Below are 24,291 nucleotides of genomic sequence, written 5' to 3' on the forward strand. Positions count from 1 at the left end.
TGTTTTTCACATTCATGTGTCTACCCAAACATCTCCTTAAAGTCTCTAACGTTTCTACCTCTCCCAGGCTGTGCATTCCAGACACCCAGTGCGTAGAAACCATGACCCTCACAACTCATTTAAAATTACCCCCTCTCAGCCTATATATATACCCTCTGGTATTAGACATTTCAATCCTTGGAAAAAAGATCTTGTCTGTCCCCTGTCTATGCCTCTCATACTCTTATAAACCTCAATCAGATCTCCCCTCAGTATCCGCCACTCCAGCAAAAACAACACAAGCCTTGACATCGTTCCTGTAATGATAGATAGATAGATAGATACTTTATTCATCCCCATGGGGAAATTCAACTTTTTTTCCAATGTCCCATACACTTGTTGTAGCAAAACTAATTACATACAATACTTAACTCAGTAAAAAAATATGATATGCATCTAAATCACCATCTCAAAAAGCATTAATAATAGCTTTTAAAAAGTTCTTAAGTCCTGGCGGTAGAATTGTAAAGCCTAATGGCATTGGGGAGAATTGACCTCTTCATCCTGTCTGAGGAGCATTGCATCGATAGTAACCTGTCGCTGAAACTGCTTCTCTGTCTCTGGATGGTGCCATGTAGAGGATGTTCAGAGTTTTCCATAATTGACCGTAGCCTACTCAGCGCCCTTCGCTCAGCTACCGATGTTAAACTCTCCAGTACTTTGCCCACGACAGAGCCCGCCTTCCTTACCAGCTTATTAAGACGTGAGGCGTCCCTCTTCTTAATGCTTCCTCCCCAACATGCCACCACAAAGAAGAGGGCGCTCTCCACAACTGACCTATAGAACATCTTCAGCATCTCACTACAGACATTGAATGACGCCAACCTTCTAAGGAAGTACAGTCGACTCTGTGCCTTCCTGCACAAGGCATCTGTGTTGGCAGATCAGAATTGCATGCAATACTCCAGATGCAGCCTAACTAGAGTTTTATAAAGCTGCAACATAACTTCCTGGCTATTGAACTCAATGCCTTGACTAATAAAGACAAGCATGTCATATGACTTCTTAACCACCCTATCGACCTGTGTAGCCACTGTCAAGGAGCTATGAACTTTGACTCCAGGATTCTTCTGCTCATCAACATTGTTAAGGGTCTTTCCCTTGAGAGTATACTGTTTCTTCACATTTAGCCCACCAAAGTGCAACACTTCACATTGGCTGGGTTAAACTCCATCTGCTGTTTTTCCGCCTATATCAAAAATTGATCTATATCTCATTGTATTCTTTGCCAGACTTCATTGCTAACCACAACACCACCAATCTTGATATAATTTGCAAACTTACTAACCCTACCCATCTACATTTTCATCCAGGTCAATTACATTCATCACAAACAGCAGAGATCCCAACGCTGATCCTTGGAGAACACCACTAATCACAGACCTCCAGCTGGAATAAGTCCCTTCAACCACTACCTCTGTCTTCCATACGCAAGCCAGTTCTGAATCCGAACAGCCAATCAACCATGAATCCCATGCATTCCGGATGAGCCTCCACAAGGGACCTTCTCAAACACGCCACTAAAATCCATGTAAACAACATCCACAGCTCTACCCTCATCAATCACCCTTGTCACCTCATCGATCAGGTCAGTAAGTCGCAACTTGCCCCACACAAAGACATGTTGGCTCTCCTTAATTATGCAATGGTTTTCCAAATGCTCATAAATCTTATTCTTAATAATTTTCCACCCATATGGATTCAATGGATGAGTCCTCCATTATGTTCCCTCTGAGTGCCCCAATGATACTGTCCCTGATAAGTAGCGCAGTTCCACCACCTCTTTTACCTCCCTCTCTATCTTTTCTAAACTATCTAAATCCTGGGGCATTAAGCACTCATTTCTCTTCATATTTCTCTTAATCTCTCTCTCTCTCCCCCCCCCCCCCCCCAAGTCCCTGTACTAGCTACGACATCATAGTTCCAGGACAGCCTCTTGTACGTCTGGGACAAACAGTCGGGACGCCGCTTCTTGGTCGACACCGGAGCGGAAATCAGCGTCTTGCCCCCAACGGGGTACGACACCCACAACAGGAAGCCAGGACCCATCCTGAGGGCCGCAAACGGCAGCACGATACAGACCTACGGCACACGCACAGTGCAGCTGCAGTTCAGCGCCAGCCGGTTCACGTGGGGCTTCACACTGACCACCGTAGCCCAACCACTCCTGGGGGCGGACTTCTTGCGAGCTCACAGCCTGCTGGTCGACTTGCAACGGAAAAGACTGGTACATGCCAAGACTTTCCAGACGTTCTCCCTGGGTGAAGCCAAGTTGCCGGCCCCACACCTGGACTCCATCACGCTGTCAGACAACGAATTCACCAGAATCCTGGTGGACTTTCCATCAATTCTGGCACCGCAGAATCGATGCCCAGACATGGGGTACAGCACCACATCCCGACACAGGGACCACTCCTCCACGCCCGTGCATGAAGGCTCCCCCCGGCGAAGGAGGAGTTCAACAGGATGGAGGAATTGGGGATCGTACGGAGGTCCAACAGCCCATGGGCCTCCCCCCTGCACATGGTGCCCAAAGCAGCTGGGGGTTGGAGACCATGCAGTGACTACCGCAGACTGAATGAGGCTACAACTCCAGACCGCTACTCCGTGCCGCACATACAGGACTTTGCAGCAAACCTACACGGGGCAAGAATATTTTCCAAAGTAGACCTCGTCTGGGGATACCATCAAATCCCGGTGCACCCTGAAGACATCCCCAAAACTGCTCTCATCACCCCGTTCGACCTGTTCCGAGTTCCTCCAAATGCCGTTTGGCTTGAAGAATGCCACACAGACATTCCAGCGGCTAATGGATGCAGTGGGACGCGACCTGGACTTTGCGTTCATCTATTTGGACGACATCCTTATAGCCAGCAGTAGTCGTCAGGAGCATCTGTCCCACCTCCGCCAGCTCTATTCCTCCCTGCGTGTTTTCGGCCTCACGATCAACCCGGCCAAATGCCAGTTCGGTCTCGATACCATCAACTTCCTGGGCCACAGCATTACCAAAGACGGGGCAACACCTCTGCCCGCCAAGGTGGACGCGATCCGCCACTTTGCCTGGCCGAACATGATCAAAGGCCTGCAGGAGTTCGTTGGTATGGTGAACTTCTACCACCGTTTCCTCCCCTCAGCAGCCCGTATCATGCGCCCTTTGTACACCCTGATGTCGGGTAAAGGCAAGGACATTACTTAGGACGAGGAGGCCGCGACCGCTTTCGTTAAAGCCAAGGAAGCCTTGGCAGATGCCACGATGCTGGTGCACACCAGAACGGACGTTCCGACCGCCCTCACAGTGGACGCGTCCAACACAGCAGTCAGTGGGGTGCTGGAGCAACTCATCAAGTGGCGCTGGCAACCCCTGGCGTTCTTCAGCAGGCACCTATGACCACCCAAGCTCAAGTACAGTGCTTTCGACCGGGAGCTGTTGGCACTGTATCTGGCAATCCGGCAATTCAGGTACTTCTTAGAAGGCAGGCCGTTCACCGCGTTCACGGACCACAAACCATTGACCTTCGCATTCACGAAGGTGTCCGATCCCTGGTCGGCTCACCAGCAGCGACATCTGTCCTACATCTCCGAGTACACAACAGACATCCAGCATGTCTCGGGAAAGGACAACGTCGTGGCGGACGCACTCTCCAGACCAGCTGTCCAGGCCCTGTCCCTGGGGGTGGACTATGCAGCACTGGCGGAGGCGCAGCAGGCAGACGACAAGATGCCCAGCTACAGGACCGCAGTCTCGGGTTTGCAGCTGCAGGACTTTCTCGTAGGTCCAGGTGAGAGGACCCTCCTGTGCGACGTGGCTACCGGCCAACCTCGCCCCATCGTCCCGGCAGCCTGGAGGTGGCGAGTTTTCGACTCCATACACGGTTTGGCGCACCCATCTATCAGGACAACCGTCCGGCTGGTCTCCAGCAAGTTCGCGTGGCACGGACTTCGCAAGCAGGTCAGTGAATGGGCAAGAACGTGTACGCAGTGCCAAACAGCCAAGGTGCAGCGGCGCACTAAAGCCCCGCCGCAGCAGTTCGAACCCACCCACCGGAGGTTCGACCACATTCATGTGGATATCGTGGGCCCCCTACCAGTGTTCCGAGGAGCGCGGTACCTCCTAACTATGGTAGACCAGTTCACGAGGTGGCCAGAGACGGTCCCGCTCACCGACACATCTGCCGATTCCTACGCCCGAGCACTGATTGCAACCTGGGTAGCACGTTTCAGGGAACCGGCCCACATTACCTCCAACAGAGGCGCCCAGTTCACCTCCAGCCTGTGGTCGGCTGTGGCCAGCCTGTTGGGAACGCAGCTACACCACACTACTGCCTACCATCCACAGTGGAACGGACTAGTGCAACGCTTCCACCATCACTTGAAGTCGGCTCTCATGGCCCGCCTGAGAGGACCTAACTGGGTGGACAAGCTTCCCTGGGTCCTGCTTGGAATTCGCACAGCGCCCAAAGAGGATCTGCATGCCTCGTCGGCCGAGTTGGTGTACGGCGCACCCCTGGCCGTCCCGGGAGAGTTCATACCAGCCCCAAGGGGACAAGAGGAAGAACCCGCAGCAGTCCTGGACAGACTACGCGAAAGGCTCAGCAACCTGGCCCCCGTACCAACTTCACAGCACAGACGGACCCTGACCCATGTACCCAAAGACCTGCAGAACTGTAAGTTTGTGTTTGTACGAAGGGGTGGACACCAGGCACCGCTACAGCGGCCGTACGAGGGGCCATTCAAGGTGATCAACAACAACGGGTCCACGTACGTTCTGGACATTGGGGGGAAAGAGGAGGTTTTCACGGTGGACCGACTCAAACCAGCCCATGTGGACCTGGCGCAGCTGGTCGAGGTTCAGGCATCGCGGTGCAGAGGCAGACCTCCCAAACAGGGGTTGATCCAGACTCTGGACATTGGGGGGTGTATCGCCGGTTCTGGGGGGGGGGGTTATGTGGCGACCCACTTTCTGCGCAGGCGAACCGGCTCACAAATAGCCAGCGCGCAGGGAGAGACTTTGGTAATGCACCTCTGATGTCATTTCTGCCCGGAGAGGGCGGGCACTAGGGATTAAATACCAGCACCACGAAGTTTGAATAAACTAGTCTCCAAACAACTTACCGACTGCGTGTCGTTATTTCAGCGCTGTGTGTAGCACATCGCTACAATCTTATAATTTATCCAAATATCTACAGATATGATTTTTATCCCCAGCTTTGATGCTTCTTTTTAAAAGTAAAAGGAAAAGTAATCTCATTAATCTCTAGATTCTGGAATGGTTCCACAGGACTGAAATTGCAACTGCCACTTAAGAAGACAGGGAGGCAAAACACAGGTAATTATAGGCAAGTTAGCCTGACTTCAGTGGTTGGTAAGATGTTGGAGTCCACTATTGAGGATGAGGTTTTGACGTACTTGGAGGCACATAATTAAATAGGCCACAGTCAGCATGGTTTCATTAAGGGAAAATCTATGCTGACAAACCTGCTGGAATTTTTTGAGGAAGTAACAGGCAGGAGACACAAAGGAGAGTCAGTGGATGGTATTTACTTGGATTTACATAAGGCCTATGACAAGGTGCCACACATGAAGCTGTTTAACAAGAGCTCATATTACTACAGGAAATATACTAGCATGCACTGAAGATTAGCTAACTGGCAGGAGGCAAAGAGTGGGAATAAAGGGGGCCTTTTCTGATTGGCTGCTGATAACTAGTGGGGTTCCACAGGGATTGATGGTGAAACTGCCACTTTTCAAGTTATATGTCAATGAAATGGATGACAGAATTGATGGCTTTATGGCCGAGTTTGCAGAAGATACAAACATAGCCGGAGGGGCAGGTGGTATTCCAGAAGCATGAAGTCTACAGGAGGATTTAGACAGATTTGCAGATAGGCAAAGAAGTGGTAGATGGAATACATGGAAGTGTAGGGAAGTGTATGATCATGCAATTCAGCAGAAGAAATTAAGGTGCAATCTATTTTCTAAACAGGGAGAGAATTCAGAATTCAGAGAGGTGCAAAGGGACCTGTGAGTGCTCGTGCAGGATTCCCTAAAAGTTAACTTGCAAGTTGACTCGGTGGTAAGGAAGGCAAGTGCAATCAGAGCTGACTAGATGGACTGAATGGCCTAATTCTGCTCCTATGTCTTATGGTCTTAATAAAGAGTGATGTGAAGGATCTCAGACAATTATCAGTACTGGAGCAAATATGTAGGCTAGTAGACTCACAGGAACTTATCAATGACATGTTCTGTAGATATTTGGAAATTGTTCCATGAATAATATCTTGCTTACAGTTCCAGAGGATGGGTGTTCATCCTGTGAGGCAGACTTAAAAGGATATTTCAGTCTGGTCTAAAGTGTATGAACAATACGGGAATGCAATGTGACACACAAAGCATGGAACGGAATTCATACCATTGATGTGCTTGAGGAATGCAATTGTAGTTTACAAATAATTCACTTCAGGTTGGGTTTGAAGTGGTGTATTTGTTGCCAGAATAAAAAGAGGTCACATTCCTTATGGTTAGTGAATACAGGAACGGGAATAATGGGATCTGGGAGTGCAGAAATACAAGTCATAAGAGTAGATGTGCAGGTTAGTACAGACAAAACTAAATAGGGTAGCTTGAACATGACACTCAAACACAGATCAGTTGATTAGAGAGTAACATGCTGTGTGTGTCTATATGCACTATGTTTTGCACTTTGGCTCCACAGGAACAATGTTTCATTTAGCTATATTCATGCATATGGTTAAATGACAATAAACTTGAACTTGTTAATGTGCGGCAAAATTGCAACAACTCTGACAATGGTAGTTATTTGCAAGACAGAGTTATTGATGTTGTGGTAGTTAGATTAATACCACTATGCACTCATATAAATAATTAATGAAACAAACACTTAATCTTACATGATCAACACATAGTGACATCCCAAAAAAGTAATGTAGGAAAACATTTCCAGTGAAAATAAATCAGTATTTTACCTGAAGAAGACAGGTTTGATACTTGTGACAACTGTGCAGGCACGTGGTCTAAACATTGGCAAGGACCCAAAGATTCCTGGTTGTGGAACTTTGTCAAAGGAGATCCGTGTGGAAACCACACAGCAATGTGTCAAGCAACTGAAGCAGGTTGTATTCAAAGATGTCAACACACTAAATTACACCATGATTTCTGGGAGCTAAGTGGGTTCCCTCAAAATCAGGCTCAGCTACACCTCTTCCCCTAGCCTTTCAGGATTTTTCTACCTCAGGCTACATGGAAAGAACAAAACAAAGTAAGATAAAAAAAAGAACACCAATGTACAAAGCATGCACTAGGCTAGGGACACATAGACTATCAGCGACCCATGGATGTAGGGTACCATTAACTTCATAGGATTATCCATCATGAATTACTTTTTAAATATGAAAATACATGAACTTTATGACAACACATTAAAAAGAAAGATACTTGTGCAGCAATAGAAATTAAAGGTTCTTCTCTTACCTCTCTTCCACACCACCAAGGTCCTTCTGGTACAAAGAGCTGGGGCCCCAGGTCCAACCTTTCTTTTTATGCCCCTTTTTCTCATCTTCATCACACTCTTCTCGCTGAAACATTGAACTGCGGCCCCAGGTCTTATTGCTTTCACCTGGTGTTACTATGAAGAGGTTAAAAAGATGGCCGTTTATCCCAGTAGTTTCATATCAGTCACTGGCAAAATAATTTAAGGTTATTCAACGTGTTGAATTTTTATTCCCCTTGCCTAGCAAGGTTTCAATCTACTAGAGCTAACTACATTTAGCTTGGAATCAATCTATTATGTATCAGAGCCCCAACATCTGGTGACCCACTCTTCCCAGCGCTCTGGGCCCTCACTCACATGGCTCAACTTCTTATGCTGACTCTAACGATGACAGTCAACAATCTATTTAACCATGAGGAAGTGACTGGATTTCACAACTCCCAGTTCCATAGATTATCAGTTCAGGGACATATCAGGACTAATAAACATTGATTCAATTTTCTACTCTTTAAACAATGAGGCCAGACAGACACATTGCATTGTATATGAAAATCTAATTACACGAATTATAATGGTTAGCTCTCATATTTTAGAAAATGAATAAAATTGTAGAATACGCCTTCTAAAACATCAGTAAATATTATTACTTAGTGGAAATTTTATTAAATTTCCCTTTTTACCCACAATTCCTAACAATTTGAACTAGTATTTTCCATTCAACACACACAAATTGCTGGAGGAACTCAGCAGGTCAGGTAGCATCTATGGAAAAGAGTATAGTGGATGTTTCAGGCTGAAACCCTTCATCAGGACTGAAGTAAAAAAGATGAGGAGTCAGAGTAAGAAAGTGGGCGGAGGGGAGGAAGAACCACAAGGTGAGAGGTGAAACCAGGAAACGGGGTGGGGTGAAGTAAAGAATTGGGAAGTTGATTGGTGAAAGAGATACAGGGCTGGAGTAGAGGGAATCTAATAGGAGAGGACAGAGGCCGTGGAAGAAAGAAGAGCACCAGAGGGAGGGTGTAGGGGTGAAGGGAGGGGGCATTACCCAAAGTTAGAGAAATTGATATTCATACCATCAGGCTGAAGGCAATTCAGACAGGATATAAGGTGTTGTTCCTCTAACCTGTGTGGCCTCATCACAACAGTAGAGGAGGCCATGGATTGACATGTCAGAATGGGAATGGGAAGTGGAATCAAAATGGGTGGCCACTAGAAGATCCTGCTTTTTCTGGCAGATGGAACGTAGGTGCTCGGCGAAGCAGAATCCTAATCTATGCTGTGTCTCACCGATATACAGAAGGCCACATGGGCAGCACTGGATATAGTAGATAACCCCAACAGACTCACAGGTGAAGTGTCGCCTCAGCTGGTAGGTCCATTTGAGGCCCTGAATAGTAGTGAGGGAAGAGGTGTAGGGGCAGGTATAGCACATGTTTTGTTTTCAAGGGTTAGTGCCAGGAGGGAGATCCTTGCAAGTGGAACAAGTGCTACACCTCCCCCTACTCACCTCCCTCACTACCATTCAAGACCTTCCCACTGATCTCCATCCTGGCACTGATCCAAGAACTTGAAACCCTTCCCCCTCCACCATCTCTGCAGCCACTCATTCATCCACGCTATCACCCCACTCCTACCTGCACTAGCCCCTGGCACAGGGAGTAATCCAGAGATTACAACCTTGGAGGTCCTTCTCTTCAGTCTCTTTCCTAAGTCTATATACTCACTGCGTAGGATCTCTTCTCCTTTACTGTCTATGTCATTGGTGCCAATATGCACCACAAACTCTGACTGTTCCCCCTTCCCCTATGAAATATCCTGCAGCTGCTCCAATACATCTTGGACTCTAGCACCTGGGAGGCAACACACCATCCTGATCTCTGTTTTGTGGCCACAGAATCTCCTTTCTGTGCCCCTAACCATCCAGTCCCCTATAACTATCGTACTGCCTGACTTTACCCCTCTGTGTCGAGGCTCAAAGCCAGCCACAGTGCCACCAGCCTGGCAGCTGCTACAGTGATCAGATGGGCCATCCCTCCCAGCAGTACCTGTTGCTGAGGGGAACGGTCACAGGGGAACCTTGCACTGATTTCTTAAACCCTTTACCTCTCCTGGTAGTGTCCCATCCACTGTCCAAAGCTTGTATTCTGCGTGCAACCACCTCTTCAAAGGCCTCATCTATAATATCTTCGGCTCCCTGATGACCTTGAGCACATTCAACTCCAGCTCCAACTCCTTGACCCAGTCAGTCTGGCGCTGAAGTTGGGTGCACTTCCCGCAGATGTAGTCATCAGGGAAATCATCAGGTTTCCCGAATTCCCACATCTGGCGGGAGGAGTATTCCATCCTAACTACTGTATACCAAAAAAGAAAAAGGCTTGCCTCTTCTTACCTGTGCCTTCGCCTGTTCATGCTGAAGCCTGTTAAGCCAAAGCCTTCACACTCTATCACTGGCACACTCTGACAATGGCTGCTTATTTGGGACAACTCTTAAAGAACAAAAACTATCTGTGAAAATAGCTGGGATTCTCTTCATTTCGTTGGAACATCATGCTACTTAATTGGGGTAGGAGACTTCTGCTAAACAATTTCTAACTAGAGTCAGACGCATGCTCTTGAGTGGCTGTTAGACACTACACTGAGCTCAGAGTGAGCAGTTTTTAAAGAGCATCAGTTTCATGCCATGGGTTCTAAAAGCAGTGATCTTTATCACTAATAATTGATGAGAAATAAGCATTCAGACAATTCAGAACTGTTTTGTTCAATGTGGTTTCAAGCATTCAGGCTTTGAGGTGCAAGGAACAGCCAGGAGAGAAAATGAAATGATTTCTTACTTCAACGAGTTAGGACCTACGAAGAATTTGAAGGTATCAACAATTATCTTGAATGTCACAAGGAAAATGAAGATTTGGAGGATGTAATCGTCGAAAGCATTGTATGAAGGCAGTCTATTATCTATAATGGATGTCTACACTTATTTTGTTCATTTACAGTCAATCAAAAGAATGCAACAATGTACAGGCACACTGGATGAATTCCTCCATTGATAACAATTAGGAACAAATACACAGTTTTATAATACTGTAGTGGTACTGATAATGTTCTGTATTTCAGTTAAATATATACGGTACTTTGTTACTCAGTTAAACTGCAGCTTGTGTTTTTTTCATACCCTTATAACTATTTCAATGAAACTTCATCCTAATTGGGGCAGCTGGTTAATTAGGCCAAAATGTACTGTTCCGATGTGCCCCACTGTATTTAAATTACTTATATCATTACAACCATCCAGTCATCCAGGAGCATCCTCCTGTAAGTTCAAGTTCCAAGTTTATTATCATCTGACTGTACATATATACAATCAAATGAAACATTGTTCCTCTGAACCATGACACACCCACAAAATATACACACATAGCACATAAAATATTACCACAAATAAGCTTGTAAAATATAATACAAAATGCATTTAGTGAGCTGCACAGGTAAACAGTAAACAGTGCAACAAGAAGTGAACAGCTCACTGTTCTAGTGATGAGGCCTCAGTGGTTTCAAGGGCATTAATTAGTCTCACTGCCTGGGGGAAGAAGTTGTTACCCAGACTGGCAGTCCTGGTTCTGACGCTCCTGTACCTCCTTCCTCACAGTAGAGGGTCAAAGAGATTGTGGGATGTCCTCAACAATGCTTCAGGCCCCTGGTATAACAATGTTCCCAGTAAATGTCACAATGAGGGGAGGGACCACGGCGATCCTCTCCGCAGTTTTTAATTATCCTCTGTAGGGTTTTGCCTTGCAGCTTCTGTACCACACAATGGTGCAGCCAGACAAGACACTCTTGATGGCGCTTGTGCAGAAGGTTGTTAGAATGGGGGCAGGCAGCCTGCAAGCTTCATTCTCCTCAGAAAGTGCAAATGCAGCTACGCCTTCTTGACTAGTGAGGAGTTGTTGTGAGTACAGGTTAGATCGCCTGGTATGTGCACACCAAGGTATTCTCTCCACAACAGAGCCATCCACGTGCAATGGAGGGTGGTCGCACTGTGCCTTCCTAAAGTCCACAACCATCTCTTTTGCCTTGTCCATGTTGAGACTCAGGTTATTGTACTCACACCATTTGCCAAGCTTCCTCCCTGTATACTGACACATCATTGTTGTTGATGAGGCCAGGGTAGTATCATCAGTAAACTTGATAGTGCAGTTGAAGTGGATCTGGCAGTGCAGTTGTGATTCAGCCACATAAACAGCAGTGGCTGAGCACCCAGCAATGTGGTGGGGGGGGGGGGGGGGGGGGGGGGGAGGGACCAGTGCTCAATGTGATGGAACTTGAGATGCTGCTGCCAACTTGGACTGAAATCCAAGATCCAGTTACAGAGGGGGGTGTTGAAAGTTTACCCACCAGCCTTTGAAGGACGACAGCATTAAGTGCTGAGCTGAAGTCAATGAAGAGCATCCTGGTGTATGAGGCATCATTTTCAAAGTGGGACAGTACAGAGTGGATGGCCAAGGCTATGGCATCTGCAGTGCACCTGTTTAAGCGGTAGTCAAACTGTGAAGGGTCCAATGTAGCTGGAAGCTGGGATTTTATCTGAACCATAACCTGCCACTCAAAGCACTTCATGATTGTTGAGGTCAGTGTCCTTGGGAGGTAATAGTTTAGGCCAGTTACCGTTGCTCTTGTAGGGAACAGAATGATGATGGCTGCCTTGAAACTTGCAGGGATGGTGGAAGGTTTCAAAGAAGATGTTAAAGATTTCCGTTAGCTGTGCCACACAAACTCTCAGCACCTGACCAGATACGTTGCCTGGCTCTGCAGCTTTGCATGGGTTTACCCTGGCCAAGACGCTCCTCACCTCGGCTGCGGCCAGACAGGGTGCCTGTTCCATAGGGAAGAGAGGGGGCTTTCCTCAATGTCACATCATTCATCACGACCAACTGTGCATAGAAGACATTCAGCCTTATCAAGAAGGGAGGCATCACTGTTGTTGACACACAGGATAGATTTGTAACCTGTTATTATTTGTATACCTTGCCACATATGTTCTGGGTCCCCGGTGTTACAAAGGCGTCCGTGAATTTTCTGTGAGTGCTCTCGCTTTGCCTTCTTGATGGGATGGGAAAGTGCAGATCGTGCTGACTTTAGAGTTGTCTTTTCCCCTGATCTGAAGCCAGCGTTCAAATCCCTAAACAGTGCACGAATCTCTGCAGTCAGACATGGTTTCTGGTTTGCCCTGGTAGCATAGTGTTTAATCACGGTAACATCCTCAATGCATTTTCCTATGTAGCCGGTACATACAAAATTACGTACAGCAAGCCAAGTATTGATTAGTCTGACAATGAACAAAAATTAGATCCAGTGCAGATACTGTATGTGTGTGCACACAAGCACTCAGATGGGGTGGGAGGGAGTGCTTAAGATGAAGGGTGCTATGCTACTACCCCTCTTGGTAATAACACTAAACCTGCCAATGATGGAATGAATTCAATATTTTGTTTCAGTTTTCATTGCCGGCCTCCCCCCTCCAACTCACCCTGCCCCCCACAACAGACAAACACAAAGGTAAGATCAGCTTGCACAAACGTGTTTGATGCAGATTTCTGTGCCAATGTGACCTTCAATGACTAGCTGAAAGATTGCTGCTACAGTGCAAAACCAGAGCGGGTGGTTCTTATTGTGTTGAATGGGTTACAAATACTGCCATCTGGTGCCCGAAATGGGAATTATGAATCTAACCCTGCTGCAATCTCTCCAGCCACCTCCCAAGAACCAATCTCTCTTTACAAGCTATCATAAATGCCCCCTTTTGGAATGTGGCTGTTCGTTATTAACAGGCAGAAGCTATGGGACAGTCTGGTAATTAGAGCCCTTCTTGAGGGCAAGTAACTTGAGGTTCCACAACAAAGTGAGATAGATTGGTTATAAAACTCTACATTAGCTTGATAATAAACCTCTACATTAGCAGCCTTATGGTGATTCAAGCATTAATTGCAACTGACAGAGTTAACAGTGACCTACAAAAGGCAAATGTCAAAGAACATAATTTGATAGCAGAGAAGAACTTCCCTGCAATCTTGGATCCGTGAGGATTACAATCTTGTTTTATTTTCAACAGCTGTGTAAAGTGCTGGCACAGATGAGGAGGTAGCTAGCAAAAAGCAAGAGAGGAAAACCTTGGGTTCAGTAATGCTATGTGCTTTCCTATACCAGTTTGATTTTCATGCAATGTATAAAAATGACATGCTGAGAGCAACAGGTGGCCAATGGTCTGAGTATCAAACAACAGCTGGTTTATTACTCTCTTTAAAATAATATGTGATCAATCTGGAAGCAAAGACTATGCGACATTGGCTTCAGTAGACATGAGTTTTGTTCTTTTCTCAACCTGTGTATTAAATGATACTCACGGTGAAATGCCCTGAGTCGTGGGATGATGGTGGGGCTTGCAGGGGGACTCAAGCTGCTGCTGATCAGGCTCTTCCTCTTGTCCAGAGTGGGAGAAGCCTGTACGGTGATCTTATGCTGGAAATCTGCACAAAATTTCGAAAGAGTTCAGAAACAGCTTTGCAAAAAACGTGGGGAGGGAGGGAGAGAGGTGTGGTGGCAGGGAGCAGGGAGGCAGGGGGAAGCCGTGGATGAGAAGTCCTGTTGGTGGACACAAGGGCTGGGGAGAGCGATAGGAAAACAAGATTGGTTTCCTACCATTTAAAGCACGGGCTTATTAATGCTCCAATGTAATGAGCATGTGGTGTAGAGGGAAGATGCTCTGACAGTGCTACCCACCAGAGGGAAGGCTGATCCGGTTGCCATCCTTGAGTTTGAGCCTGCTCTTTTTGAAGTTGCCCTTCCGTTTCTTCACCTTGGGTTTCTCCTGGTGCAGCTGGTGGAAGATGATGTTGAGCTCCCGCTCCAGAATGTCAATCTCCCGCTCGGCCAGCTCCTGCTCCCGGCGCCGCAGAAGCTCCTCTTGATTCTTCTGCTGCAAGGCTGCCCGAGACAGCTCCTCCTCCCAGCTGCGCAGTTCCTGGTGAACGCAGATTCTTAGATAGTGACCAAAAGCGTGCAGGTCTGCAAGTCGATTAGCTACTGTATATTCCCCACAGTATGCGGGTAAGAAATGAATCCAGTGTGGAGGGGGAAAGGAATTAATGCAAATGTGGGGAGAATAAAATGGGAATCATGTACGTGGGTGCTTTTTGATGAGCATAGAACTCAGAGGGTAAGGGGCTTGTTTCTGTGCTTTAAGACTCCATGACTCAGATGGGGGAGCCATGTCTCACATATCTAAGTTTATTTACAATGCAATGCTACATGAGGAACTGGGGTGCAGACAAGTTACTAAAGTACGGACATAGGTTTAGGTAAGAAGATGGTAGACAAAATCTAATGCCTGGAAGCACAACATGATCTGCCTCAGTAGGAAGCGTGGAAAACAATTTATTTTATGAAACACTGGCAAGTATTGACATTCAAATGCTTTTTGAGATGGATCCATCACAAGGAAATAGGCAAGTTAGACCAAGAAATTTAGAGAGCAAATGGGTGAGTTGTACAGGAAATGACTAGAAAGGAGATTCAGCCATAATCTTCCTGAGGATTAGAGCAGGTTCAAGGATCACATTAAGAAACAAAAGACTGCAGCAATACACACAGATAAGAAACTCAGCAGGTCAGGCAGCAACTATGGAGGGAAAGTTCGATGAAGGGTCTCAACCCGAAATGTCGACTGTCTATTTCACTCTATAGATGCTGCCTGACCTGTTGAGTTCCTCCAGCACTTTTTGTGTTGCTCAAAGGTCACGTGTCCAGCGCCTGCTCCTGTTTCACACATGAAGAGGGGAGAATGAAAACACCAGGAGCAAGGGGAAGTAGTTAAAGAATCCCATTAAATGTCCTACCTTCTCCTTTTCTCTAAGTTCCTCAAACATTTCCTGTATCTCCAGCTTCCATTCTTCCTGCAGCGAGTGGAATGAATCCTGAGGCATTTCAAAATAGCCAGATTCCTCAATGGCAGTGAGCTTCTCCAAGATGCAGGGAAACAATGGGCGAGAGTGAGGATCAGCATTCCAGCAATCTGAAGTAAAAGCATCAATTTGATTCTATTATTATTTCATATTCCATTATCTCCTATTGCCTTGCAACATAAAACTAGTCCACTTCAGCTCATCAGGTCTATGCCAGTTCACCAAGCAGCTCCATTCCCCCAGTAATTGTCCTGGTAATCTTGCTTCCCACATTCCCATCAACTCATTCAGTGTCTATCATATTTGGAGAACTTTTTAGCAGCCAACTTACCTACCAACAAGCACATCTTTCAGATGTAGAAGGACACCAGTGTACCTGGTAAAAATCCACAAAACCAGAGCTAGAGTTCAGGATTGAACTGGGATCACTGGAGAATGTGAGACAACAGCTCCAACTAGCTGTCACTATGCTGAGCGCTGTAAAAAATATTTTTTCTTGCTTCTAATATAGACTGTGAAATGAGGTAATAATAAATAAACACCCCCCCCCCCCACCGTTTCAGTCATTTTCGACATCTCAAAAATATCGCAAGCTCCAATCTTTTCCATATTTTCTACAATGAGAATAGAACAGTTACTGGTCAGTCTAACAGAGACAGGCATTTAACATGTTTTCTACAATGATATCCCTTTTGTGCATAGGCCAATACCCTCATGGCAACGCTCAGCAGATTCAAATTAGCAGGATCCTGCTCAAAGCAACTCAGCCTATGAGGCAGCACATTTGACAAGGAGGAGAACACATTTCAGAAATATTTTTACTTTTGTTCCCCTTATTTCTAATTGGCTATTGAAGGAAGGTAATATACAGAAGGGGCACAAATTATACTTCAAAAATATGCCACTATTTCATTATTAGATTATTTCCTAATCCGGTTTTACACAGGAATTGTATAATTTATTTTTCTGATATCATTTGTTTAAGATACTTAACCTTAGAGGATAATTGGAAAACAGGTCTGGATAACTCTATATCCATGCCACCCTCCCCACCCCACCAGCCCCGGCACTCCTTCTCTGCCACCTGTCTCACACTCTCCTGCGACGCTCCATCCTTAACGTTCCCAACATCCTTTGCTCCCACCAGGTTTACAAACTCACTCTCTGCTCCACATTGACCAATACAGTACTTGTGTAAAAGTCTTAGGAACCTTAGCTATATCAACTGTATGTGTTTGAGACTTTTGCACGGTACTGTATATAGCATGGATAAAGCCCAGAAGGCCCAATTTAATCCTGCCTGGCAGGATTAATCAATTTCAGATCCATCATCAGTGTTAAGCACAAAACAGGGCATTGTTTCCTCTGTGAAACATAACAATTCAGAGACCCTACTTAGGTTGACTTTTTCCTTATGGAAAATTCTTCTTATGATCTGAGCAAAGATGATTTTTGTTGCCCATACCCAATTCCTAATCCAGTTCAGAGTCAACCAAATTTTGGATGCTATAGGGTCACAGCAAGGGCAGAATAGGAAAGCAGAGCTTTATTTCCTCAGTGAAACAGATAGTTTTATCTTAAGCCAAAATCTAGTCGTTTCATGGTCACTGCTATTGAGTCCAAATTTGTTTCAAATAATTGAATACAAATTCCTTCATTGGTTTGTTGGAAATTAAAAGCATGCTCCTGGATTATTAATCCTAGATCTTAATTCAGATTTTCCTGAAAAGGACCTGTGATGAATTATAGTAATGAGGATTCAATGGGACGAAGGGTTAGACTGCAATCACTCATGGAAAATGTGCCTTGATTGAAGATCTAAAGAAATGCTTCCACAGTTGGAATCATAGCTAAGAAATAGTGCCTTCAAGCACCAGGCTGAGAAATGTGTAGAAGCAACAAGAGAATGCTAAAGTTCAAGTACGGTTATGAGCATCCCCCAAGCTTTAACTTCTGTATGAATTCTCTGGGAATTGATGCGGTGCTAGATTAAAGTCTGCACATTATGTTGCATTCCCTCACTTTGATCAGATGCAGCCTGCAGCCCTTTCACTAGATCTGAGTTGTGCCTGTAACTAAAACAGTTAATGGGATAAATAAAAGACACGGTGGCTCAGTTGCTGCAGCCACAGATTCACAGCAGCAGAGACCTGGGTTCAAGCCCACCATCCTTGTAGTGTAGTTTGTGACTATGCAGATATTCTCTGGGCAATCTGGTCTCCTCCCATACTTTGAAGATATGTAGGTTAATTAGCTACTGTTAGTTTCCCCAAGCATGCAGGTAAATGGTAGAATCGGAGGGGTGGAGCAAAGTCAAGTCGGCGCTAAGCAGCAACTACTTTGCTTGCATCTTCAGAAACAGCTCTATTTCTATTTTTCATTGCTCTGTTTTTCCTTTTCAAGATTCTGACCTGAAGTTACACTTTGAATTTGGCTCTTTGCAGGAATGGGACCTGCTCTCAGGGCCTCACGACTGGCTGCTTTTTGATATCCCAAGAACGCGGCCTGAAAGACTAGTGTCGCTTCAGAGTGCCAGATTTTCGTGGCTCTGGGGACGAGCTGATTCTAGGCTGGTGCCCCTGACTGAGGCGTCGCGGGAGAACATGGAACATGGGGAGCAGTGGGTTAACTGCCGTGGGTTGTGTGTCTGGAGAGCAGCACCTTTCTGGGGCTGATTCTCTGGGCACAGTGCTCAGAAGAAGCAACGTAACAGACTTTTAACATCGTAAATCAGCGAGTTGTTTGTTACATCTCCCCTCTTGCTGTGAAACAGGAACACCTCTTTTTCTTTTATTAGGGAGAGAGAGAGCCCGTGGTATGTCGAACTACCGGTCAAATGGGTAGTCAAGTCAAGTCACTTTTTATTCTCATTTTGACCATAACTGCTGGTACGGTACACAGTAAAAACGAGACAAAGTTTTTCAGGACCGTGGTGCTACATGAAACAGTACAAAAACTACACTGAACTATGTAAAAACAACACAGACAAAAAAAAAAAAACTACAATAGGCTACAAACCTACTCAGGACTGCATAAAGTGCACAAAACAGTGCAGGCATTACAATAAATAATAAGCAAGACAATAGGCACAATAGAGGGCAGTAAGTTGGTGTCAGTTCAGGCTCTGGGTATTGAGGAGTCTGATGGCTTGGGGGAAGAAACTGTTACATAGTCTGGTCGTGAGAGCCCGAATGCTTCAGTGCTTTTTCCCAGATGGCAGGAGGGAGAAGAGTTTGTATGAGGGATGCGTGGGATCCTTCATAATGCTGTTTGCTTTGCAGATGCAGCATGTAGTGTAAATGTCTGTAATGGTGGGAAGAGAGACCCCGATGATCTTCTCAGCTGACCTCACTATCCACTGCAGCATCTTGCGATCCGAGATGGTGCAATTTCTGAACCAGTCAGTGATGCAGCTGCTCAGGATGCTCTCAATACAACCCCTGTAGAATGTGATGAGGATGGAGGAGCGGGAGATGGACTTTCCTCAGCCTTCGCAGAAAGTAGAGATGCTGCTGGGCTTTCTTTGCAATGGAGCTGGTGTTGAGGGACCAGGTGAGATTCTACATCAAGTGAACACCAAGAAATTTGATGCTCTTAACGATCTCTACTGAGAAGCCGTCGATGTTCAGCAGAGAGTGGTCACTTGGTGCCCTCCTGAAGTCAACAACAATCTCTTCGGTTTTGTTCAGATTCAGAGACAGGTTGTTGGCTCTGCACCAGCCCGTTAGCTACTGCACCTCCTCTCTGTAAGCTAACTCATCGTTATTGTTGATGAGACCCACCACGGTCATGCCATCGGCAAACTCGATGATGTGGTTCGAGCTGTGTGTTGCAGCACAGTCGTGGGTCAGCAAAGTGAACAGCAGTGGACTGAGCACACAGCCCTGGGGGGGCCCCATGCTCAGTGTGATGGTGCTGGAGATGCTGTTTCCGATCCGGACTGACTGAGTTCTCCCAGTCAGGAAGTCGAGGATCCAGTTGCAGAAAGAGGTGTTCAGGCCCAGTAGGCTCAGCTTTCCAGTTAGTTTCATTGGAGTAATGCAAGTCTGCTTCCTTATTGATGCTTGCTGAACGCTTAAGTGCTTGCTGGAGGGCGCTGATGCTTTTTTGCTGGTGGGGGTGGGGGTAGGGGGGGAGTTGTTGTCCTGCTGCTGCGTGAGCATGGGGGGCTGAGGGTATTGGGGTTCTAATGTTTAGCTGTCATTCATTCTTCGGGGCACTCCTCTGTTTTTGTGGTTCTTTGTGAAGAAAAGAAATTTCAGGGTGTACATTGTATACATTTCTCTTACATTAAATGTACCTTTGAAACCTATTGAATGCAGGGAGAATAAAATGAGATTAATGATAATTGGTGAAAGCAGGGCTCCACAGACCTCTTGCTTAGTGGTATTGGTCCATGGCATAAAAAAGGTTGGGAACCCCTGGTGTAAAGGGAAGTTGATGGTTGCTAGAGACTCGACTGTAATCTACTACACAGAATATTGGAAATTTCTGCATCTGTACACTGAGGAAAACTGGATTAACATTACAGGCACAAAGTCTTTGGCAATGTGAAAGGCTGCTTCAGCTTGGTGGTAAACAGCTGCTATCCTGGGTCAGCCACCTCTAGCTCAAGAAACTTCACACATAATCCAAGGAGGCTTCACTATCCAGATGGAGCACCACAGTGTCTCTCAGATAAGTTATGAAACTATGGCCCGGCCGTGCAGGGAAGCACCAGCAAAGAGGATTGGGCGTTTTCCTAGAGTCTTGACCAACACTTCTTCCTCAAACAACCCTCCTAACACATGATATGATTATTTCATTGTTTGCTATGTGCAAGTGGACAAGTTACCAAATCTTCACAAGTGCCTAATTGACCGCCATGAGAAATAAGATAATCAAAATGTACTAAATAAATAGATAATAAATAACATTCTAAATAACTAAATAAGAACTGTGTCCTTACTTTAGAACATAGAAAATCTGTTAGATATTTTCACTATTTGTCCATTTTATTGTGCATCTCAGAACAGTCAAACACGAGCAGTAGTAGTAGGCGAATTAACTAGAATCTACTGTATCCTTGATTTGGTTACTGAATAAAACATTCGAGACTTTATAGTATTTTAATCAGTTTCAAAAAGCATCTCAGGTAGTTTCCTTTTGACAGCCATCTGACTTCAGTGTGCAACAGCAAGCGTTCAAACTGTTCATCATTCTCAATATAAAACTCTTGAAACAGTCGAGAATTGAGAGCGTGGGACTTTATTTACCGCTGTGATAACAGTATCTAATGATTTGTACAAACAATCACTTGGGTTTTTTGGGACAAGATGGTGTCTGTGAATTACAATGAATGTTAAGTATGTTAGTTACAGCCTTTTTCAAAAAAGTAATAACCCCATGGTGCATGCTCCCATTGATGCTGCTCCATCTGTTAGAAAAGCAAGAATGGTGATGAGCGGAATGTCCTTCTCTTTTAAAATTTGCTCAACAACCCAAAATATTGACTATCTTTTACTCGTTTCTCTGGCAAGTAACAGCTCTTGAACAATCTTTTATGAAGTAAACATAACCAAAAAGCAAAGATTCAAAGGCTTGTTGCCTTGCAAAGTTGACTCGTCCAACTGCAGAGCAAATTTTGTTGTCATAAGTACGTTGCACAATGTATCTTCCAGTTTCTCAGACATATAATCCAGAAAGGTCAAGTGGCCAGCAATGGCAGATGAAAAGGCTTGGCGTGCATTTGAAGAGGATATCATGGTGATGTTGGAGAACACTCTCAGGGGAACATCAAAGAGAAAGTTGGAAGTGATGGGTGATATGATTTATAATGTTGGAAAGTACAGGTTGGGTTTAGTTGAGTTGAAGAAAGCAAAGCCTACACAGCAACCAAGCAGGGCTGTAGCTGAGGCAGCAGAGGCAGGATCATCATGGGTATGGACTAAGTACGCTCAGAGGGGCAGATAGTCGGACAGTCTATCCATCTTTTGTAAACTCTTCAGTAGCTGCATAGACCCCTGAAGAGTAGACTATCTGTTGGATGGAAGCGACCAACAACTCTGATAGAGGCAGATGCCAAGTTGTTAAGCTCATCAGTGGGAGGTGCTGCTTTAGCACTGCTGGCCCACCACCTCGAGGGAGTCTTGATCATAAGCAGGCCGAAACTCCTGAAGATCAACTGATGATCCCACTGATGATAGCACAGGACCGTTAACATCTTAGTTCATGTGTATTTTCAATTCAATTCTTATTCGTCTTTGATTAGGGTTGTTGTTGAGTGCAATTGTTTCAATTACATTAGGCAGCAAAGATTTTCTTTCCTGAATACTTTTGGGTGCCTTATGGATTTTGGGCTGTTGATCATGAAATTCACCATGAAATTTCTCTATCATGCAACTTTATTCTGAAATTGAGAAAAGGCGATCTGAAAAGTTTTCTATCTTGTCAAGGAATGCCTGGGCAGGGTGGCTGCTGCATTGGCAGGACATAAAGGTTACAAAAGCATACACACACACACACACACCATTCTATACATTGTGTTGTAGATATTTTTGCCTCCTCTTCATTTAAACTGGTGCTTATGAAAAAAATTGTGAAAGCGATGAACAAGACAGGTGAAGGATTTCAATATTTAAGACAGATGTTTCCCAGAATAACTGATACCAAGAATAAGGAAGGCATTTTTTGCTGGTCCAAAATCAAACTGGTCATCAATGACAGGCAATCCAAAGAACTCCTAGTAGAACTGGAGGAAATTACAAGGAAGGCATTCAAGGATGCTGTTGAAAATTTTCTTGGCAACTGCAATGCACCAAACTGCATGCAGCTGGTTGACAACATGCTTCAAGCATACAAAACCATGAAATGTAACATGTCACTAAAGACTCATTTTCTGCATTCCCATTTAGACTCCTTCCCTGCAAATCTTGTCACTGTCAGTAATGAGTATGGTGAAAGGTTTTACCAGGACATTGTGGTCATGGAGAACTGATATCAGAGCAACTGAAATCCATTAATGCTGGCAGATTTTTGCTGGACACTTAAGCGAAAAGCCTCAGCCACTTAGTACAAATGAAGACCAACAACAAAACACTTTAAGCTAAATTCAACTATTGCAAAGCATCAGCACCATTATGCATCCGTTAGTCCCGTGAGACCATGGATTTGCGCCTTGGAAGGTTTCCAGGGCACAGGCCTGGGCAGGGTTGTATGGGAGACTGGCAGTTGCCCAAGCTGCAGGCCTTCCCCTCTCCACGCCACCAATGTTGTCCAAGGGAAGGGCACTAGGACCCAAGCAGCCTGGCACCAGTGTCGTCACAGAGCAATGTGTTTTTAAGTGCCTTGCTCAAGGACACAACAAGCTGCCTCAGCTGAGGCTCGAACCAGTGACCTTCAGGTTACTAGTCCAATGCCTTATCCACTAGGCCACGAGCCATTATTATGCAATTAAATGAATCATATTCAATAAAAGCTAATTTCTTGTTTCTCCAAATTCCTGCATGGTACATGTAGTCTAAAATTATATTTGTGTTCAACTTCAAGCAGTCTATCATAACCACAAATATTTCTGAGGAAGCAACACTTTCGAAAAAATTTACGGGCCAGCGTTATTTGATCTAGTGACTTATCAAAACTGTACTCAGAACTTCACTAACTGCTGGCAAAATCAGTTCCTCTCCAATCAAATGGGGCTTTCCAGATTTAACAATGAGCAATGAAATGTTGTATGAAGCACACAAACTATCACTGCTTTGTTGTGAAGTGATGACAAACCTGTTTTGAAATATTTTCTGGTTTTGAAAGTTTTCATGAAATGATTGCCACTAAGCCAAGTTCTTCTTTGCTTTATCAGAGTGTATTGTCTCCAAATGTGCAGGAGCCTAGATGGTTTCATTGCCTCATTTGAAAATACCTTTTCACACAACAGACATACTGGCCGCTGTTGGTTGCTTGCTGCTGGTATAAATCCATATTTCAGATACTCCATGCTATACTGTCTACACTTCTTATTCATTTGGTCTGCTTCTGATATTTTTATTATGCATTAACGACCACAGTCAATTGCTTTTGTTTAAGTCCAACCTCCCTTAAGCACAGCGATCAATAAAGGGGAAAGTTATGACATCTTCATTGCTCAGGGAAAACCTGACTCTCTGCCTGAAGATAATAAGCGGGGTGGCGTTACCTTGGTTGGGCCTTGGGCTAGAGAAATGCTGTCAAGACCATTCTGAAGGTCAGATTCTGAACTTTACCCCACTGAATGCCATACCCTAATTCACAGGAATTATGTCACTACATGATTAGAATATGGGAATCACACTAGTTAACACTGTACTACAGTAGTGAACAGCAATAATTCGTGGGTCAGGCCCAAAAATAACAATTTCTTCAGTCCAAATTTCTCATAATATGCCAAATAGAGTGGTGCCACATTGCTTTTCAACAACTATAATACACTTCAAGCAAAGTCTAAAAGAATGTTGGGTTAGCAAGAGATTAAGTGATTATGTGATCATTGTAATCAATTATGAGCACTGAGGATCAAATGCTTATCACAAACAATTCATTTCTTAAATTAAGGTCCTCAGCTGCTCCCTTGATACTGAGCACCCCTCCCCACCCCTTAGAAATTCCCACTGCTTCTAGAGGAGTTATACTTTGCAAGCCACTGCTCTATACACCTGGACTCTCAAATAGATCTTTGCCTTGGCAAGTGGGAAAGGTAATTAGGCTTCTTTGTACAAAAAAAAGGCTTTCAAAGGTATCCTTTAAAATGTATTTTGCCTTGTCAGAAAAAAATTCCATGTC

The 24,291-nt window shown here is 45.0% G+C and overlaps 1 protein-coding gene across 1 annotated transcript in view; it reads right to left on the minus strand.

The window, feature by feature from the left end:
• Nucleotides 1-24,291, minus strand: part of map3k9 (mitogen-activated protein kinase kinase kinase 9) — a 158,674-nt gene that overhangs the window by 25,133 nt on the left and 109,250 nt on the right. The window contains exons 5-8 of the mRNA XM_073038023.1: nt 15,433-15,608; nt 14,318-14,558; nt 13,942-14,064; nt 7,528-7,681 (exon numbers count right to left, since the gene is read on the minus strand). Of these exons, the coding sequence (XP_072894124.1) occupies nt 7,528-7,681; nt 13,942-14,064; nt 14,318-14,558; nt 15,433-15,608 (694 nt within the window). The remainder of the gene's footprint in view (nt 1-7,527; nt 7,682-13,941; nt 14,065-14,317; nt 14,559-15,432; nt 15,609-24,291) is intronic.

The sequence above is a fragment of the Hemitrygon akajei genome, chromosome 3, assembly GCF_048418815.1.
Source record: "Hemitrygon akajei chromosome 3, sHemAka1.3, whole genome shotgun sequence".
Lineage (NCBI taxonomy): Eukaryota > Metazoa > Chordata > Chondrichthyes > Myliobatiformes > Dasyatidae > Hemitrygon > Hemitrygon akajei.